Source organism: Arthroderma uncinatum (genome assembly GCF_011692745.1).
Source record: "Arthroderma uncinatum strain CBS 119779 chromosome Unknown scaffold3, whole genome shotgun sequence".
NCBI lineage: Eukaryota > Fungi > Ascomycota > Eurotiomycetes > Onygenales > Arthrodermataceae > Arthroderma > Arthroderma uncinatum.
In genome coordinates, this window is record NW_022983865.1 from 3,676,345 (window position 1) to 3,691,499 (window position 15,155).

Genomic DNA, 15,155 nt, shown 5'->3' on the forward strand with positions numbered 1-15,155 from the left:
GTATTACCGTAAGAGCATCAAATCAAGTAAATGTCAAACCCAGTAAATGATGCAAAAATTAGTATATAATTCATGGTGGAGAAGCGTAGTCAGAAGACAGATATAATACAAATGGTAACGCTTAGAGTTGTACTTAGATAGCCACGAGACTGTCCATGACATCACATTGGGGAGAGGGGATGTTCCCGAGACCACGTCCACAGCTCCAACATTTCTCAGGCGCAGTTTTACAGTTCATGGACTCTCCTTTTCCAACACAAGTAAAGGAAATAAAACCACACCAACACCCGTGCGCCATGGGAATTGAATCGTAGCAAAGAAGAGCCCATAATCATATGAAAACATGATGTTTCCTCTTCCTATTCAGGCCGATTTCTCCGTCTCAAGGTACGGTGTACGGAGGAGCAGTTGGTCTGACCTGGTCTGACCTAGTCCGGTCTTGTGTCTGGTGTCTATTTCGCCTCTTGTTTCGCGTTCGCGCTCGGTACGGCCTCTGGCACCTTAACGTCTGAGAAATCGTCCTGTCCAACAGCATTGATGGTGAATGCGTCTATCAAACCATGTTAGCATATGGGTATCCATTGGGACGAGCGGGGAGTTGTCCGGCATCACGTACAGACACCAATGCAGAAACTGAAGAGGGCTACGCCCGTCGCCACGTTCCTGACTATATACGGCCTCCGCGCGCGCATGAGGGCAGCGCCCGCCCGGTAGTCTTTGTCATAGTATGAGGATTTGAAGCTATTCGGCAAGCACAAGTTGTTAGTCCGGGGTTGTCCGGGTTTCTCGGCCAGAGGGCAAACAATTAAACACGGAATGGACCACTTACAGCGACATCTTGCGTTGCCTGACCGTATATCGATTCCACAGCAGATGCGCGGGCTGATATCTCTGAGCATGCGGCCTTCAATATGTTCGCTTTCGTCTTTCTTCAAAGCCGCGAAATTTTGACGTTGCGTCATGTGCTGCTTAGTAATGGACATGCTTAGATAATATGGATGACATAAGACATTACTAAGTCGTGACTCTCACGTGAGTTGAACCCAATGAAGGCACGACCTCTTGACCAATCAGGAAACACCGCGGCTTACTTCGAGCGCAAGGCGAGAATTAAGGAAGAGAAGGAAGATATTGTTCACATCGCGATATTCAGCTTCACGACAGGACATTGCATGGCTCAAGTCTTCGCGTCCCGGTCTCTGCGCGACATTCACTTCTCCCGCCATTTTTTCTAGGCCCTTTTCAACTTTCTTTATCGCCTGTCGTTCAACTCTCAGCTGGTCGTGTATCTGCCCTACCTCTCGTGCCCATCTTAAAGAGCCCATTAGTCTACCCGCAATTCCGTTGAATGAGACTCGTAATCACCTGTCATCTTCATCTTCGACGTGCATTATAGATTGCAACTTTCACCTCCCTTCGCCCCGTTAGGTGACATCCAGTAGCTATCGCCCGTCATGGCCCTGCCTGGCAACAGCCTGGTGGAGCAGATGTCACAGCTGGATGCAGCTCGAAACCTCGTCCTTGGTGACGCCGCCCTCTATCCCCAGATCGTCCACGGTATACTACCTATAATTGGCGCCAATTCGCGGCTGGAGCTACGCAGATGGGGTGCCGAGTTCCTCACAGAGACCTTTTCGAGCCCGGCTTTCCCCCAGCAACCGAAGCAGAAATTAGCTACGGAGATCCTCGGTGCGGTTAAGGATTTGTTAAATACTCCTGAAAATGACGAGACCGTGGTTCGTGGTGCTATTTTGACGGCAGCGAGCATCTATGTTTTGATATTTAGACAAGTGTATGTCATAACTCTCTTCCTATCTCACCAGCTTGTCACAGCTAGTATATCACTCATGAAGATATGGGATAAAAAAGCTGACAAGAAATATCTCTATTGATAGTGTGAGCCATCCCGATCAAGCCGCGCTGTGGGAAACGATGACGGCCATAAAACATACTATACTGAAGAAGTGGGACACGTCCTCCCACGGCGTCAAAATTTGCTGTGTCAAGTTTGTCCAGAAGGTCGTCCAGGTTCAGACTCAGGGACCGATAGCTGATCCAAGAGTACGTAATGACCGTCAAGTTCAATGGAATGGAGGGGTCAATTTCGAGTACTAATATTATATTCAGCGGCCTGAGAAAAACGAGACATCCATTGCTATAGTACCTAGGAACCATCCACTTCTAACCCTATCTAACATTGAAGCCGAAACCTCAGGGCTTCTTGATAGACTGCTCAATGTCTTCCATGAAAATTCAAGGTTAGTAACTCCTGCTATCAAACTGCTAGGTCCAGCTTTAACAATAGAATAGCGACCCCATCCTTGTCAACGCAACTCTCAACTCGCTGCCGGTTCTCATACGCACCCGTCCATCTATTTCAAATAAAATTATAAACGCCATCTTGAACTTCAACCCACTCAAGCAAGCAAACGCGCCGATAACACCAACAACGAAAGTAAATATTAAGTCTATGGAGAGGACAACAAGAGCACTATTTTTGAGTATAATCAAGAAGTGCGTAAATCAGATCCCAGTAATTTCCCTGAGACAGTTGGGCTGACAGTGCTTTTTTATCCAGGGCCCCTACACATCCCTTGGCTGGGCGTATGCAGCAATATATCGAGCGGCTTGCACAGTCACATAACGAGATATTTGAGGAAGCGTCAAGGAAGCGTGCTCTACCCGCTGAGCCAACCGACGTAGTGGACACCGCAAAACGAGCAAGACTGGGCCTGGAAACACCTCAGCATAAGATTCCTCCACTCCCTCCAGGTCCTACAAGCTTTGGACAACTATTTACCCTTACAGAAGATGTCGGCTTAACTTCCTTCGACGTTAAGCAGCTTCCAGTAGACTTGGTTGTAAAAATTATTCTCCCGGTATTGACCAGGGTTGATAGTGAAGCCTTAGACCAGGCTATTGGGGTATGTTATCACCTTCTCCCCCCTTTACCAAACGGCTATAGGTGTTTTGTGCTAAATAGTGTATCTAGGCTGTACGTTCCCGCTATGAAACCATCTGTAAGAAACAAGTCTTTGAGAGGCAAAATCAAGCTGCAAATGCACAGGCCGCCGTAGACGAAGACGACGATGACTATGAGCCGGAATACCAGCCCATGGATGTCACCGGTTCACCCACAGACATGGAAAAGTCTACGGCACCCGCAGCAGAGCCATTGCCAGATATCGTCTCGCTTGGGCCGTTTGTATTGCCGAAGCCGCCGCCCCTTTCCCCAGAGGATGTCGAGCATCTAGGCAAAGAAACAGTTAGCAGGATATTTACCATGATAACAACTCTCCCACAATCCACAAAAGCGGTTGTCAACAATCCTTCACAGTCTATCGGATTTGGAAGGCTAGCCGCTAGCTCCTCCGATCGAGAATCATGGCTTACATTGTTGACGAGACTTGCTACTCGCTCATCGGCCGGCCTTGAGAGCGAGGAAAGCAACGATGCGCAACAGGGTTCTGCAAAGCAGAATATCGCCAACACCATCCGCCACATGCTATATCGCTACGTCCTGGAAGATTTTAGGGCTCGTATGAACTTTGCCATATCTTGGATGAACGAAGAGTGGTATAACGATCAAGTGCAGTTGAAGCATGCCAGCTCACAGATCGAAGGGGACCCGAATAACCCTCACGTCCCGACCCACTACAGTCATTGGTCTTTAAAACTTCTCGAGGGCATGCTTCCATATCTTGACGCCAGGGATAAGGTACTCATAAGGTTCTTAAGTGAACTACCTGAGTTGGATCCGGCTCTGATTCAGAAGGTGAAGAGCTTGGCAAACGATCCAGAGAGGGTCATTCTGTGTGTGCAGGCGTTACAGTAAGTATCTACCCGATCCCTTAGCCTGCCGACTTCATACATTTCTAACACCATCTAGCTACCTCGTTATCGTCCGGCCTCCAGCTAGGCAGCTCTGCTTAGATGCACTAGTTGACTTATATCAGACGAGTAAGCTTAAACCCAAACTATATTACCTTATTGCACATGCAAGGCCTAGACTAACATACACCGTCAAACAGTGGAAGAAACTCGTCCCCTGGCGACGAAGATCCTTCTCAAATGGAGACCAGATTCACTTCCAGAGCAAGCTAAACAGGCACCGACCCGAGACCCTCGCCGCAATCCTAATTCATCCAACTCCACGCCTGTTCCTCAGAATGGTACCGCATCGACTGGCCAAAATAACACCGCGCCAATACAAACGGCCCGTCCCGGAATAACGTCAACTTAGCATCTATTTGATTTTCGTGTCTTTTTTACTTGATATCCTTATTTCTATCCTTCTACATGTGACGTGTGGGTATCAGTTGGGTTCGGTTTAGGTAAATTGTACCATACTACGCGAGGATGCTTTTGTTTACTTCACGCCAGCACTTTGTACGATTGACTCCTGATGTTAGGGGGGATGGAATGTTTATGCAACACCCCCATCTGACGGACTAGTGAGCAGTGAGGGTGTTGTGTAATATAGATCCAGATCATGTGTTTTTTTTACAGGACGGAGCTCGAGGCTTGATTCGGGATTAAATTCAGCATCATTAATATTCGTTATCATCGCCTCCAAAGACTTGAAGCCACGACTTATCTGTTCAATGTTCATTTAAGGGTGATCTGGTATCGTAGGGGAGATTCATACTCTTAAAGCGGCGGCAGGTATAGCCACAATCACGGTGGCTTCTCGTGCCGCTTTACTAATCACTTCCTTATCGTGAACCTGCTTTATCTGCTTTGTGTACGTTATTTCGTTACTTTGAACCACAACAACAACGTACCATTCTATGCTGAAGCAGACGCAGGAGAGCTCTTCCCTAGCTTCTGATTAACCTATCCTCCAATACTGTCAACATGGCACCCTCTCCCCTGACGCAGGAAAAGCTCTCCGAGATATTATCTGCTTCCACTTCCCCGCTTGAAACACTGATAAAGCTCGAGGGAGAGGTTAATCTACGCTTTTCAAATGCTCACATAGCAAGTGATACAGAGTTCTTAAGCACATATTACTCTTCATACCTAATCGCTCTCCTTCTTGAGGATGACATGTAAGAGAGAATATATTTCATTGCTACTCCGTTGCTAGTTGCATCTAATGGGAGAGTACTAACTGCTTTCTACTATAGACATGAAGCTCGCATGCTGTTACGCCGTGTTCCTATAAGCCTTATCGAGACCGATACTGTCGTGCGAGTCCTCCCTAAACTGGTGCAGGTTGTTTGGGCGAGGGACCATACAGCTGTTTACAATCTACTTAAGACGTCCCCATGGCCTAAGGTTACTGAACCGCTAGTACAATCTTACGAGGGTCAGTATGGCGGATGAACCACCTTCCAAGTCTTGCTAATTAGTTCTAACATGTACGTTCTGCTAGCCCATTACCGAAACCAGGTCATCGATGATACCAGTCTATCCTATGAGAGTATCAGACTACCGACCATTGAGTCCAAGCTAGGACTTGAGGGAGACTCAGACGCTATGCAGGATACTGGTGACGATGTGCCGTCACAGTTGATACAAGATCTATCTGCAAAAGGCTGGACCTATGATGCTGTCTCGAAACTGGCTTATCCTGCAACACCAGCAACGCATGTGCAAGCGGACGCTCGCATAAAGCTTGGACAAATCACTACGGTGGTTGGAAACCATGGAAGTGGCTGAGGTTGACCGTGGACTGTAAGATGGATATGATATCTACCGCTCGCTACGAAGGGTCATGCTCTACTACTTCTTCCATCCTCCATCTCATCCCATAGTACGGAGTGATACTAAATAAACCTTTAACTGGTAGAAGCGGCTACAACTCGCCACGATTTGAGTATGGGATATGCGGTTCGTCAACTTAGCGGCTGGCCGATTTATTGTTATCAGCTAGGTGATACCGAATGTTTATTCAGAGCATCAATGATAACATTTATGATAAAAGAACGGGAACTGACGGTAGACCATTGGAGCAAAGTCCATGAGTATATACAGCAAGAAACGAAATCTATTGATGCGACAGCTTCCTTTCATCTTTTGCTCAACAGACTTTAAAAAAACGAGATGATACAATAATACATAGTAAAGATGGTTCGAGTTCCTGTCCCAAGCGCTAGAACCAGAACCAGCTCAACTTTTTAGCAACATCAACAACCTTCTGGTATTGCTTTGTCTCTGGACTCGAAAATGATGGGTTGATTCCGCTGCCTGGATAGGCCATCTTGTCATCACTTCCCCCCTCCTCGTCACAACTCCCTTATTTCGCTGTCTCAGCCGCAGTGGCCTTCAAAAGAGCCTCTAGGTCGAAACGCGGGTCGTTTGGATCGGAAATAACTATGTCTAGTTAGTTGGGAGTCCGATTCCAATAAGAGGTCCTGCTCCCTGTTCAAGCGATAACATACCGCTGTTTTCATCCTTCTTTGGCGGCGAGTTCTTGTTCTTGAACTCAGTCTTGGCTCGCTCTATCAAGGACTCCTGTCGCTTGTATTCCCGTTCTATCTGGGCAGCGCGGGCTTGTGTGTTAAGAGTTGACTGGTGGTATAAACCGTAAAAGACACCCGCGAAGAGAGCGGAGTATCGGAGGACCTACACCATCGCATAGACATTAGCAAAGAACATGCCACGATATCATCCACAACTCAAACTGAATAATTGACACTCGTCTATCATTCTCTCCAGCAGGAATTCGCGGTATAGCCTTACGTTAACTCCTTGAGATGTAGCCATTGTGAATCACGAAAACAGGAATCCCCAGGTACGGGGGATAAGAAAGCGGCGAGATAACAGAGAAACGCGAGAAGCAGATATCTCAATCAATGCAATTAACGCAGCAGCCACTTGCGACTTCAGCTCAATGGGTTCCGACGACTGGTTTTATTTTTCGATCGGGTTCGGGTTAGCGGTTGAGAGATTGAACGTTCCGGGATTTTCTGATGTTCCTGGTTCCGCTTATGTAATATTTGATATCACGCCAGGGATGAAGCGGCCATGATAGTTAGCAATGTTTACGGTGATATCAAGAGGTCAGGGCGAACATATCCAGGTGGTAGACGAGCAAAGATGGCGGACAGGAATATGCAGCAGCGGAAGGACGAGATCCTCGCGAAGAAAGCCAAGCTTGCAGAGCTGAAGCGGCAGAGAGAACTACGACAGCGGGAGTTCTCGCAAAACCGGATGAGTGTTGGGGAGAACTCAGAGGTGAGTAGCTCTTAATGGAGTAGCTGTCGGGCTTGGTTGAAGCTCTGAATAGATTGTTTGGATCTTGTATTCTAATTCGTCGTGTTTTCATGATAGGTGCTATCTCCTATTCCACATCGTTCAGACAACAGAGCCGAACTAGACACCCTCATATCCAGATTAGTCGACCGACCTTCATCAGCAGCTCTAAGGGAGGGCGGCGAGTCGTCTCCAAGAGGCCGGGGGAGTAGACCCAATTCAGTTCTTAGTGCTGGACAGCTTAGTGGGGATATCGAAGCATTCACTCCTCCCGCGCGGCCCATATCCCTTTCTATAGCTACCCAAACCATCGACGAAGCATCTTATAGCGCTGTAGCAGAGCCAGCTCCCGTCGCTCCTCCAAAGCTAGAGATTCTTACATACAGCAAAGGCGTCCAGACCGATTCAATCCCAGAACCAGAAACGCCTGTGGACGATATATCAGAGTTGGAAGATGCCGGTTCACCTACAACACCTTCTCGGTCGTATAAGCGGCTAAGCCGAAGGGCTAGGGAAAAGGACGAGGAGATACGCGATAATCTACGAAAGGAAATTGAAGAAGAGTTAAAATCTGCAAAGGATTGGGCCAATGGTGGAACAACGTCTACGTCTACTCAGCTACGGTACCCCCTACGAACGCTAACGGCTGATGAACTAAACGCCGTGACCTCTGCCAATGAATTTTTAGATTTCGTCGAAAGATCTAGCAAGGTTATTGAAAGAGCTTTGGACGAAGAATACGATGTTCTTGCTGATTATGCGTTGGGTGGAGTTGGGGCAGAGGATGAGGACGACGAAGAGTATGGGACCGGCAGGAAGAAGAGCTACCTGAAGGAAGTTACACAGTTCTTTGACGAACGATGGAGCAAGAAGCGAATGATCAGTGATATAAGTTTCTCTCCAAAGGTACGTTCGCTCCAATCCTAATTGGTTATATGGGATATACTAAATGTAGCTGGATTTATCTAGTTCCCCGAGCTTGTCCTTGCATCTTATACCAAAAACCCGACAGCCCCCCATGAACCTGACGGCCTCGTACAAGTTTGGAATCAACACCTTCACACACGGCCCGAATACGTATTTCACTCTACCTCCGATATTCTAACAGCCAAGTTTTCACCCTTTCATCCCAACCTCATAGTAGGCGGTTCATACTCTGGGCAAGTTCTGCTATGGGATACACGATCATCCCGCGCTGGAGGCGGTGCACCTGTCCAGAAGACACCGTTATCAGGATCAGGACACACCCATCCGGTGTACAGCATCGCCATTGTCGGAACGCAAAATGCTCATAATATTCTGACAGCTTCGACCGATGGGGTTGTCTGTGGATGGACAGTCGACATGCTCTCGCAGCCACAAGAATATCTCGAACTGACAACCCCGCCTCCATCGAAGACCGAAGATCTTGCGCCCACGACATTATCATTCCCTCAATCAGATCCTACCTTCTTCCTTGTCGGAACCGAAGAGGGAACCATCTATCCATGCCACCGATATGATCGTGCGGGAGCCAAGTCCGGAACAGACCACCGTCTCTCGTACCGAGGACACGCTGCGCCCATCATGTCTACTGCCTTCCACCCTGCAAGGGGCCCTGTAGACCTGAGCGATCTCATGCTCAGCTCGAGTCTAGACTGGAGTGTGAAACTGTGGCGTATCCGTGCACCAGCCTCAACATCGACGTCTGGAACTTCGTCGACAGCACAGCTACAGACCGTCGCGCCCATTCTTGATATTACTCGTGAAGATGTGGTATACGATGCCAAATGGTCGCCTCACCGGCCGGGTGTGTTTGCCCTTGTGGACGGTGCCGGAAGACTCGAAATATGGGACCTACAGCAGGAGACGGAAGTTCCCGTTGCCAGCGGGATGCCGACAGCCGGCCGTGGCGGTATATTAACCAAGGGCCTAAACAAGGTTGCATGGGAGGAGCGTGAAGGACGAAGAGTTGCTACCGGCGGACTAGACGGCGTGGTGACCATATTCGACGTCGGCAAGGGCCTGAGCGGCAATGCTGAAGATGTTTCTGCAGAGGAATGGGCTGGTATGAAGCGACTGACGGGTAAACTGGAGCAGAGCAGCCGTGAACGAAACCTGTGAGACATGAGCCTTCAGCCTGTCTTTTCTCTCCGCTATCCTGCGAGAAACTCGCCGTCTTCACGCTTTCATTCTTCTTCACTTCCATTCTCCTTCACTTCTGTTCTACTTGCCTTCCATTTGTGCGGCTCTTCTGTACCATATATCGTATCTATACCCGGCTTAGCTTCCATTTGAATTCTTCTTGCTTCAATAAGCGTTTTTCGGCGTTTGGAGGAACTCGCCGAGTTTTCCCCGAGACAGATAGAGTAGCCACAACACATCTCTACATCTTGACATCTTCTCTATCACTCTAAGTCCGTACTATCTTACTCTAACTATCATAAGTATACAACTATCATTGTGTCTATGTGTATGGTAGCGGATATTATGTAAGTAGTCTCACTGACTAAGCCCATCCCTATGACGCTTTCCAGCCGAAAGAAGCGAAAGTTGAAGCTGTTCAGACGGTTGAAGCGACGAGGACGCAGGTCATGGACTTGATACCGGTGACATAGACGACGCCAGCTCGGTTACCTGCCTCCAGTGATGCCTGGCAGAGTGGCGGGGACTCTCCTACTGCTATGCCGGCTTCTTCTGCTTAACTCCCCGCCCTGGTTGCATTTCTAGGGCCTGTCTAGTCGTGGAGCCAAAAAATGCACCCCTAGAAGACGGAACCATTCCCACGCACCTCCTGCTAGCCCTCATCGATGCTACTTATATCTAACCCTTAGCAGCAGCTTTCGAGTGCGAGCTTTTGTTTAAGACCCTCCGCTCTGCATACGTCACAAAGAAGCAAGCATACGGCGGGTTACTTCTGACGTTATCCGTACGCGTGACTTTCTACTAGACCAGACTCGACTTCTTCTTAAACCGCCAGACATCTCTCGAAGGGACACGGAAAACACGATTTTTACGCTGACGGGCTGGTTGTGCTGTATTACTGCGTGTGAATATGGTCGAATATATTCCTGTTCCGGACCCGAGACAGCTACTTGCGCCGCTACTTGCTTGCCTCCCTCTCGCCTTTGCGTCCTCTCGGCCGCCGCCAGCGCTGCTTGCTTTGCTTTCTCCGGTGCTTCGACAGCGAGTGCAGCTTCTGGGATCTGGCTCTACCTCGTCTCCGGAGACCTGGCTTCGACTGCTGTGCTGGGGACCCCGCAATGGGGCGGAGCTGGAGAGGATAGTCGGAGAGGGAGAGGAGTCGTTTGAGCCACATCCGGTGTCTGGAGAGATAGAGATACCTGATGATATCACGATAACGTATAAACGGTTTGATGCTGAGACGTTGCGTTCCTGTCTACCGTTGGACGAGTTCGAGCTCACCGTGCTATACGTATGGTGTCCTACAGACCAAGAGGGCGGTGGTCCGGGTTGGAGAGTTGCAGAAGTCCTACCACTTGACGCTCTCAAAGACGAAGAGGACACATGGGTTGGTTCGATCGAGCAGGCCAACAAGGTGGTACAAGAATTGGCGCCCAAGGAAGCTTCAAAGGCGGCAGAGCCGAGCGCAAAGGCAGTTGCTAGCCGCCAAGAGCAGGATGAGGCAGACAAGGACGACGAGGACGACTACTGGGCACAGTATGACAATGTTCAATCACGGACGCCGGCGAACGGTGCAGCCAACATGGCACAACCCCAGAGCAACGGCCACGGCGGGGAGCAGATGTCTGATACGGCATACTATAGCCAATACTCCAACGTTCAGCCTGCCCTCGACAACGACGACCCCACGGTCGACAAGAACGACATTGGAGACACTTCTCTTGACGGCAGCACCTTGGACGACATCTTCAAGCGGCAAATGGAGAATATCATCCACCAACACAAGGCGGAATCCCAGTCGAAGCCCAGCAACGAGGAACGGGGAAGACAGCCGGCCGACTCAGACATACCGCTCAGCCACCCACGCCCTGCCTCCGCCTCCTCCTCGAACAGGTCAGACGCGATATCTAAACTCGAGTATTCCGCAGAGTGTCAGTCGGCCTCTGAAATGGCTATTCGACAACACATCTCTACCAACGTCAAGAGTATGTTCCGGCTCGCGAGGGCGTCCGGCATATCTAGGGCGGAGTACCAGGCGATGATAACGAGGGAGCTCGACGTGCTCGAAATGATGGAACATGACGATGATTAAAGCCCTGCATGAAATGGCGTTTGGTGTATGGCCTTTTTTTGAATTTCTTTTTGGATGCAAGCTCAAGCATATTTAGCCCACTATTACTGTACCAAGAATCCTCTGTATAGCTATTGTAAAGTGCATGTGCGATTTGGACACCGCAGATCATATAGTAAATACATAACTGACCATGTAGTAAATATATCTGCATACGACTGATCATATAGTAAATATATTTGCACATTAACGCTGTTCAAGCTGTGTTTACTGCCTGGGCCGCCGGAGAATTAACTTGGTAGGGTTTCAGGAGAACCTGTGGCCAAGCGCAGCAGGGAAAAAAAGATGTATACGCAAGCCAGAGCTGCGCCAAACACTCGACAACTCCAGCTCGAGTCCCTTTTCCATACTCACTTTTAATTCACCCGTTTCTTCTCGTCTTCTTTTGCCTCTTCGCCTTCTTAACGCTCTTTAATAATGCCCTTCTAAGGTTCCTTTGCACGTGAATGAGGTATGCAGCTTGGTTCCAGTCGCACGCGCGAAACAAGCGATCTTTCGTTTCTGCTTTTGCTAACGTGTTCAGTTTGGCTGTTGATAATACATCTTGAGCCGGACTGTTTGACCATCATATAGTGATCTTGTTACGGTTTACTTAAACGACGCCAGACGATGGCTTCCCCGTCTTCCAGCATTCGACACCGGGGGAGCAAAAAGAATGTCGACGCCGGTTCCCCTCCGGCCACTCCAGAGGTGAAGAGCACGGAGACGCTGTCCGCGGTGGTCAAGGGGAAAGCAGAACCCGCGTCGTGGGAATGGGACTATAGAATTGCTATGGTGATCGTTACGATCGGAGCATTCATTACTAGGTTTTGGAAGATTAGCTACCCTGACGAGGTGGTATTCGATGAAGTGCATTTTGGAAAGGTAAGTAAACAGTGCCCTATAAACCATCGCGATGCTGTTAAAGCAGTGGAACTGTTTACAGACAGCTTATCGAGGTTGAAGAATCATGGCTAACGTGTTGGTCTCTATAGTTCGCTTCATACTACCTCCAGCGTACCTACTTTTTTGATGTCCATCCACCATTCGCCAAACTTCTCTTTGCGCTGATGGGCTGGTTGGTTGGATTCGATGGACAGTTCCTATTCGAGAACATTGGAGACTCTTACATCAAGAACAAGGTGCCATATGTCGCCCTCCGTGCTCTGCCCGCCACGCTTGGCTCCCTGACCGTCCCCGTCGTCTTCCTTATCATGTGGGAGTCAGGCTACTCGCTTCCAGCCTGTGTTCTGTCTGCGGGCCTTCTCCTGTTTGACAATGCTCACATCGCCGAGGATAGGCTCATTCTGCTTGACGCTACCTTGGTCATCTCGATGGCATTGAGCGTACTGTGCTACATCAAGTTCCACAAAAACAGACATGAACCATTTGGCCGAAAGTGGTGGAAGTGGCTTCTGTTAACTGGAATTTCTCTCAGCTGCGTCATCTCCACCAAATACGTTGGTGTCTTCACTTTCGTGACTATTGGATCGGCCGTTTTGATCGATCTATGGAACCTGCTTGACATCAATCGCCGTCAGGGAAAGCTCAGCCTCTTCGAGTTTGGCACTCACTTTGCTGCTCGTGCTTTCGGTTTGATCATCGTTCCATTCTTCCTGTACCTCTTCTGGTTCCAGGTTCACTTCGCCATTCTCACCAAGTCCGGTCCTGGCGATGACTTCATGAGCCCTGAATTCCAGGCTACCCTCAGCGATAACGCCATGATTGCTCAGTCCAAGGGAATCGAATACTACGATGTAATTACCATTCGACACAAGGATACCAAGGTCTATCTACACAGTCACCCCGACCGTTACCCCCTCCGATACGATGACGGTCGTGTCTCGAGTCAGGGCCAGCAGGTCACCGGTTACCCACACAACGACACGAACAACCACTGGCAAATCTTGCCCGAAATCGCCTTCCCGACCGAAAACCGTACTGGACACAAGGTCCTGAATGGACATAACGTTCAACTTCGTCACGTTGTCACGGATACTTTCCTGCTTTCGCACGACGTTGCGTCCCCAAGCTATCCTACAAACCAAGAGTTCACCACCATCCCTCCTGAAGAGGCAGCAGACAAACGACGCAACGATACTCTCTTTGAAATCCAGATTCCAAGAGGCAAGAGCAATGAAGAGTTTAGAACCAGGTCCAGCTTGTTCAACCTGATCCATTTCCCTTCGAAAGTTGCCATGTGGACCCATACTACACCTTTGCCGGACTGGGGGTTCAAGCAGGCCGAAATCAACGGAAACAAGAACGCCAAGGAAGCAAGCAACCTCTGGTTTGCGGAGGATATCCCATCCCTGACGCCAGAGAGTGAACGAATGAACCAGGAACCTCGCAAGGTCCAACCGATGCGATTCTTGAAGAAGTATATTGAGCTTCAGGTTGCCATGTTCCACCACAACAATGCCTTGACGAGCAGCCACCCTTACGCGAGCGAGCCGTTCCAGTGGCCGTTCTTGCTGCGTGGTGTCAGCTTCTGGACCAAGAACGATACCAGGGAACAAATCTACTTTGTCGGTAACCCCATCGGATGGTGGCTCTCGAGCAGTCTCTTGGCCGTCTTTGTCGGTATCCTTGGAGCCGATCAGCTGTCTCTTCGTCGTGGTATCGATGCTCTGGAAGAAAGTAAGTTGTTTCCGATTTTTATACCCGCCGATCGTCAGTCACTAACATACGTACTCTAGTCTGGGGCCCAGGAACTCGCAACCGCTTGTACAACAGTACTGGATTCTTCTTCCTCTGCTGGGCGGCTCACTACTTCCCATTCTACCTCATGGGCCGACAACGGTTCCTTCACCATTATCTCCCATCACACGTAGCATCTGTCCTGGTAACTGGCGCCCTGGTCGAGTTCCTCTTCAACATCGATCCAATCGCTCTGGCCGAGACTCCCTCAGGCAGCGGTCCGCAAAAGGTACGACACTCCCGACAGAGTCTGATGGCTATCTGGGCAGCCACCTTTGCGGTCCTCGGCGTCGCGATCTGGGGCTTCGGCTTCTTCGCGCCGCTCACCTATGGCACTCCTGGCTTGGACGTTGCTGGAATAAACGCCAGAAAGTGGCTGTCCTACGACTTGCACTTTGCTAAGTAATTACTGCGACCAATTAATGTATGCAGCGTGTCACTGCGAGAACCATGCGAGAGATCCTCCCTCCTCCCTCCTCCCTCCTCACTGTCTCTCTTCCTTGCTTTAGTACTACTAGGATTTTAATAAAGAAAAACGTTCGCAAACCATGATCTGCTACTAGTAAAAAGGGGGCCGCATAAAGCGCATAAAGTGCTTACAGGCGTCTTTGTCATGCTCCGCTAAGCCAGGTGGAACGCTGTTTTGTCAGCCCTTACTCAACCACCACAACCGCCGACTCCCCGACACCCCGACCGCAGTCCGACCCCACCGATTTGAAATGCTGACCAGCAGCGGCCGTTCGCCTCCAGACCGAGACTTCGACGGACGCCCCAGGATTCTGGTTCGGATGCATGAAATAGAGGGAGAAAATGATCCGACTGGACAGTCTAATTAATCCTGGCACCGGATCCGCGCACGGAGGATACCAGGCGGGTTTGTCTGGTATTACTCAGATTCTCATAAGGCCTTACACATCTGGATATAGGCCATGGCTATCTATCATCTCCATCTCTCCTGGCCGACCGAGACCGTGTGAGAAGGTTCTCATTCGTTCCTCAGGCTCGAGCTCGAGGGTATAAA

At 49.5% G+C, this 15,155-nt stretch overlaps 7 protein-coding genes across 7 annotated transcripts; 5 read left to right on the forward strand and 2 right to left on the reverse strand.

Moving 5' to 3' along the window:
* Positions 1-452: 452 nt before the first annotated feature.
* On the reverse strand, positions 453-837 carry GIQ15_04869 (uncharacterized protein; the record flags this gene model as incomplete). Its single annotated transcript, XM_033552286.1, has 3 exons — positions 453-550; positions 617-741; positions 830-837. 3 exons carry the CDS (start codon positions 835-837, stop codon positions 453-455), a joined length of 231 nt encoding a protein of 76 aa, XP_033406016.1.
* A 617-nt stretch (positions 838-1,454) lies between these two features.
* GIQ15_04870 (mRNA cleavage and polyadenylation specificity factor complex subunit) lies at positions 1,455-4,243 on the forward strand (the record flags this gene model as incomplete). Its single annotated transcript, XM_033552287.1, has 8 exons — positions 1,455-1,792; positions 1,896-2,061; positions 2,128-2,258; positions 2,311-2,514; positions 2,579-2,924; positions 2,993-3,831; positions 3,890-3,960; positions 4,032-4,243. 8 exons carry the CDS (start codon positions 1,455-1,457, stop codon positions 4,241-4,243), a joined length of 2,307 nt encoding a protein of 768 aa, XP_033406017.1.
* Positions 4,244-4,857: 614 nt separating this feature from the next.
* On the forward strand, positions 4,858-5,664 carry GIQ15_04871 (uncharacterized protein; the record flags this gene model as incomplete). The annotated part of the gene is made up of 3 exons (XM_033552288.1): positions 4,858-5,051; positions 5,130-5,311; positions 5,378-5,664. The coding sequence occupies 3 exons, from the start codon at positions 4,858-4,860 to the stop codon at positions 5,662-5,664; spliced, it is 663 nt and encodes a 220-aa protein (XP_033406018.1).
* A 577-nt stretch (positions 5,665-6,241) lies between these two features.
* On the reverse strand, positions 6,242-6,711 carry GIQ15_04872 (uncharacterized protein; the record flags this gene model as incomplete). The annotated part of the gene is made up of 3 exons (XM_033552289.1): positions 6,242-6,318; positions 6,387-6,570; positions 6,688-6,711. 3 exons carry the CDS (start codon positions 6,709-6,711, stop codon positions 6,242-6,244), a joined length of 285 nt encoding a protein of 94 aa, XP_033406019.1.
* A 127-nt stretch (positions 6,712-6,838) lies between these two features.
* On the forward strand, positions 6,839-9,303 carry GIQ15_04873 (cytoplasmic dynein 1 intermediate chain 2; the record flags this gene model as incomplete). The annotated part of the gene is made up of 4 exons (XM_033552290.1): positions 6,839-6,879; positions 6,960-7,182; positions 7,279-8,106; positions 8,170-9,303. The coding sequence occupies 4 exons, from the start codon at positions 6,839-6,841 to the stop codon at positions 9,301-9,303; spliced, it is 2,226 nt and encodes a 741-aa protein (XP_033406020.1).
* A 931-nt stretch (positions 9,304-10,234) lies between these two features.
* GIQ15_04874 (uncharacterized protein) lies at positions 10,235-11,416 on the forward strand (the record flags this gene model as incomplete). Its single annotated transcript, XM_033552291.1, has 1 exon — positions 10,235-11,416. The coding sequence occupies one exon, from the start codon at positions 10,235-10,237 to the stop codon at positions 11,414-11,416; it is 1,182 nt and encodes a 393-aa protein (XP_033406021.1).
* Positions 11,417-12,064: 648 nt separating this feature from the next.
* On the forward strand, positions 12,065-14,540 carry GIQ15_04875 (dolichyl-phosphate-mannose-protein mannosyltransferase 4; the record flags this gene model as incomplete). Its single annotated transcript, XM_033552292.1, has 3 exons — positions 12,065-12,319; positions 12,430-14,074; positions 14,134-14,540. 3 exons carry the CDS (start codon positions 12,065-12,067, stop codon positions 14,538-14,540), a joined length of 2,307 nt encoding a protein of 768 aa, XP_033406022.1.
* Between the last annotated feature and the right edge of the window lie 615 nt (positions 14,541-15,155).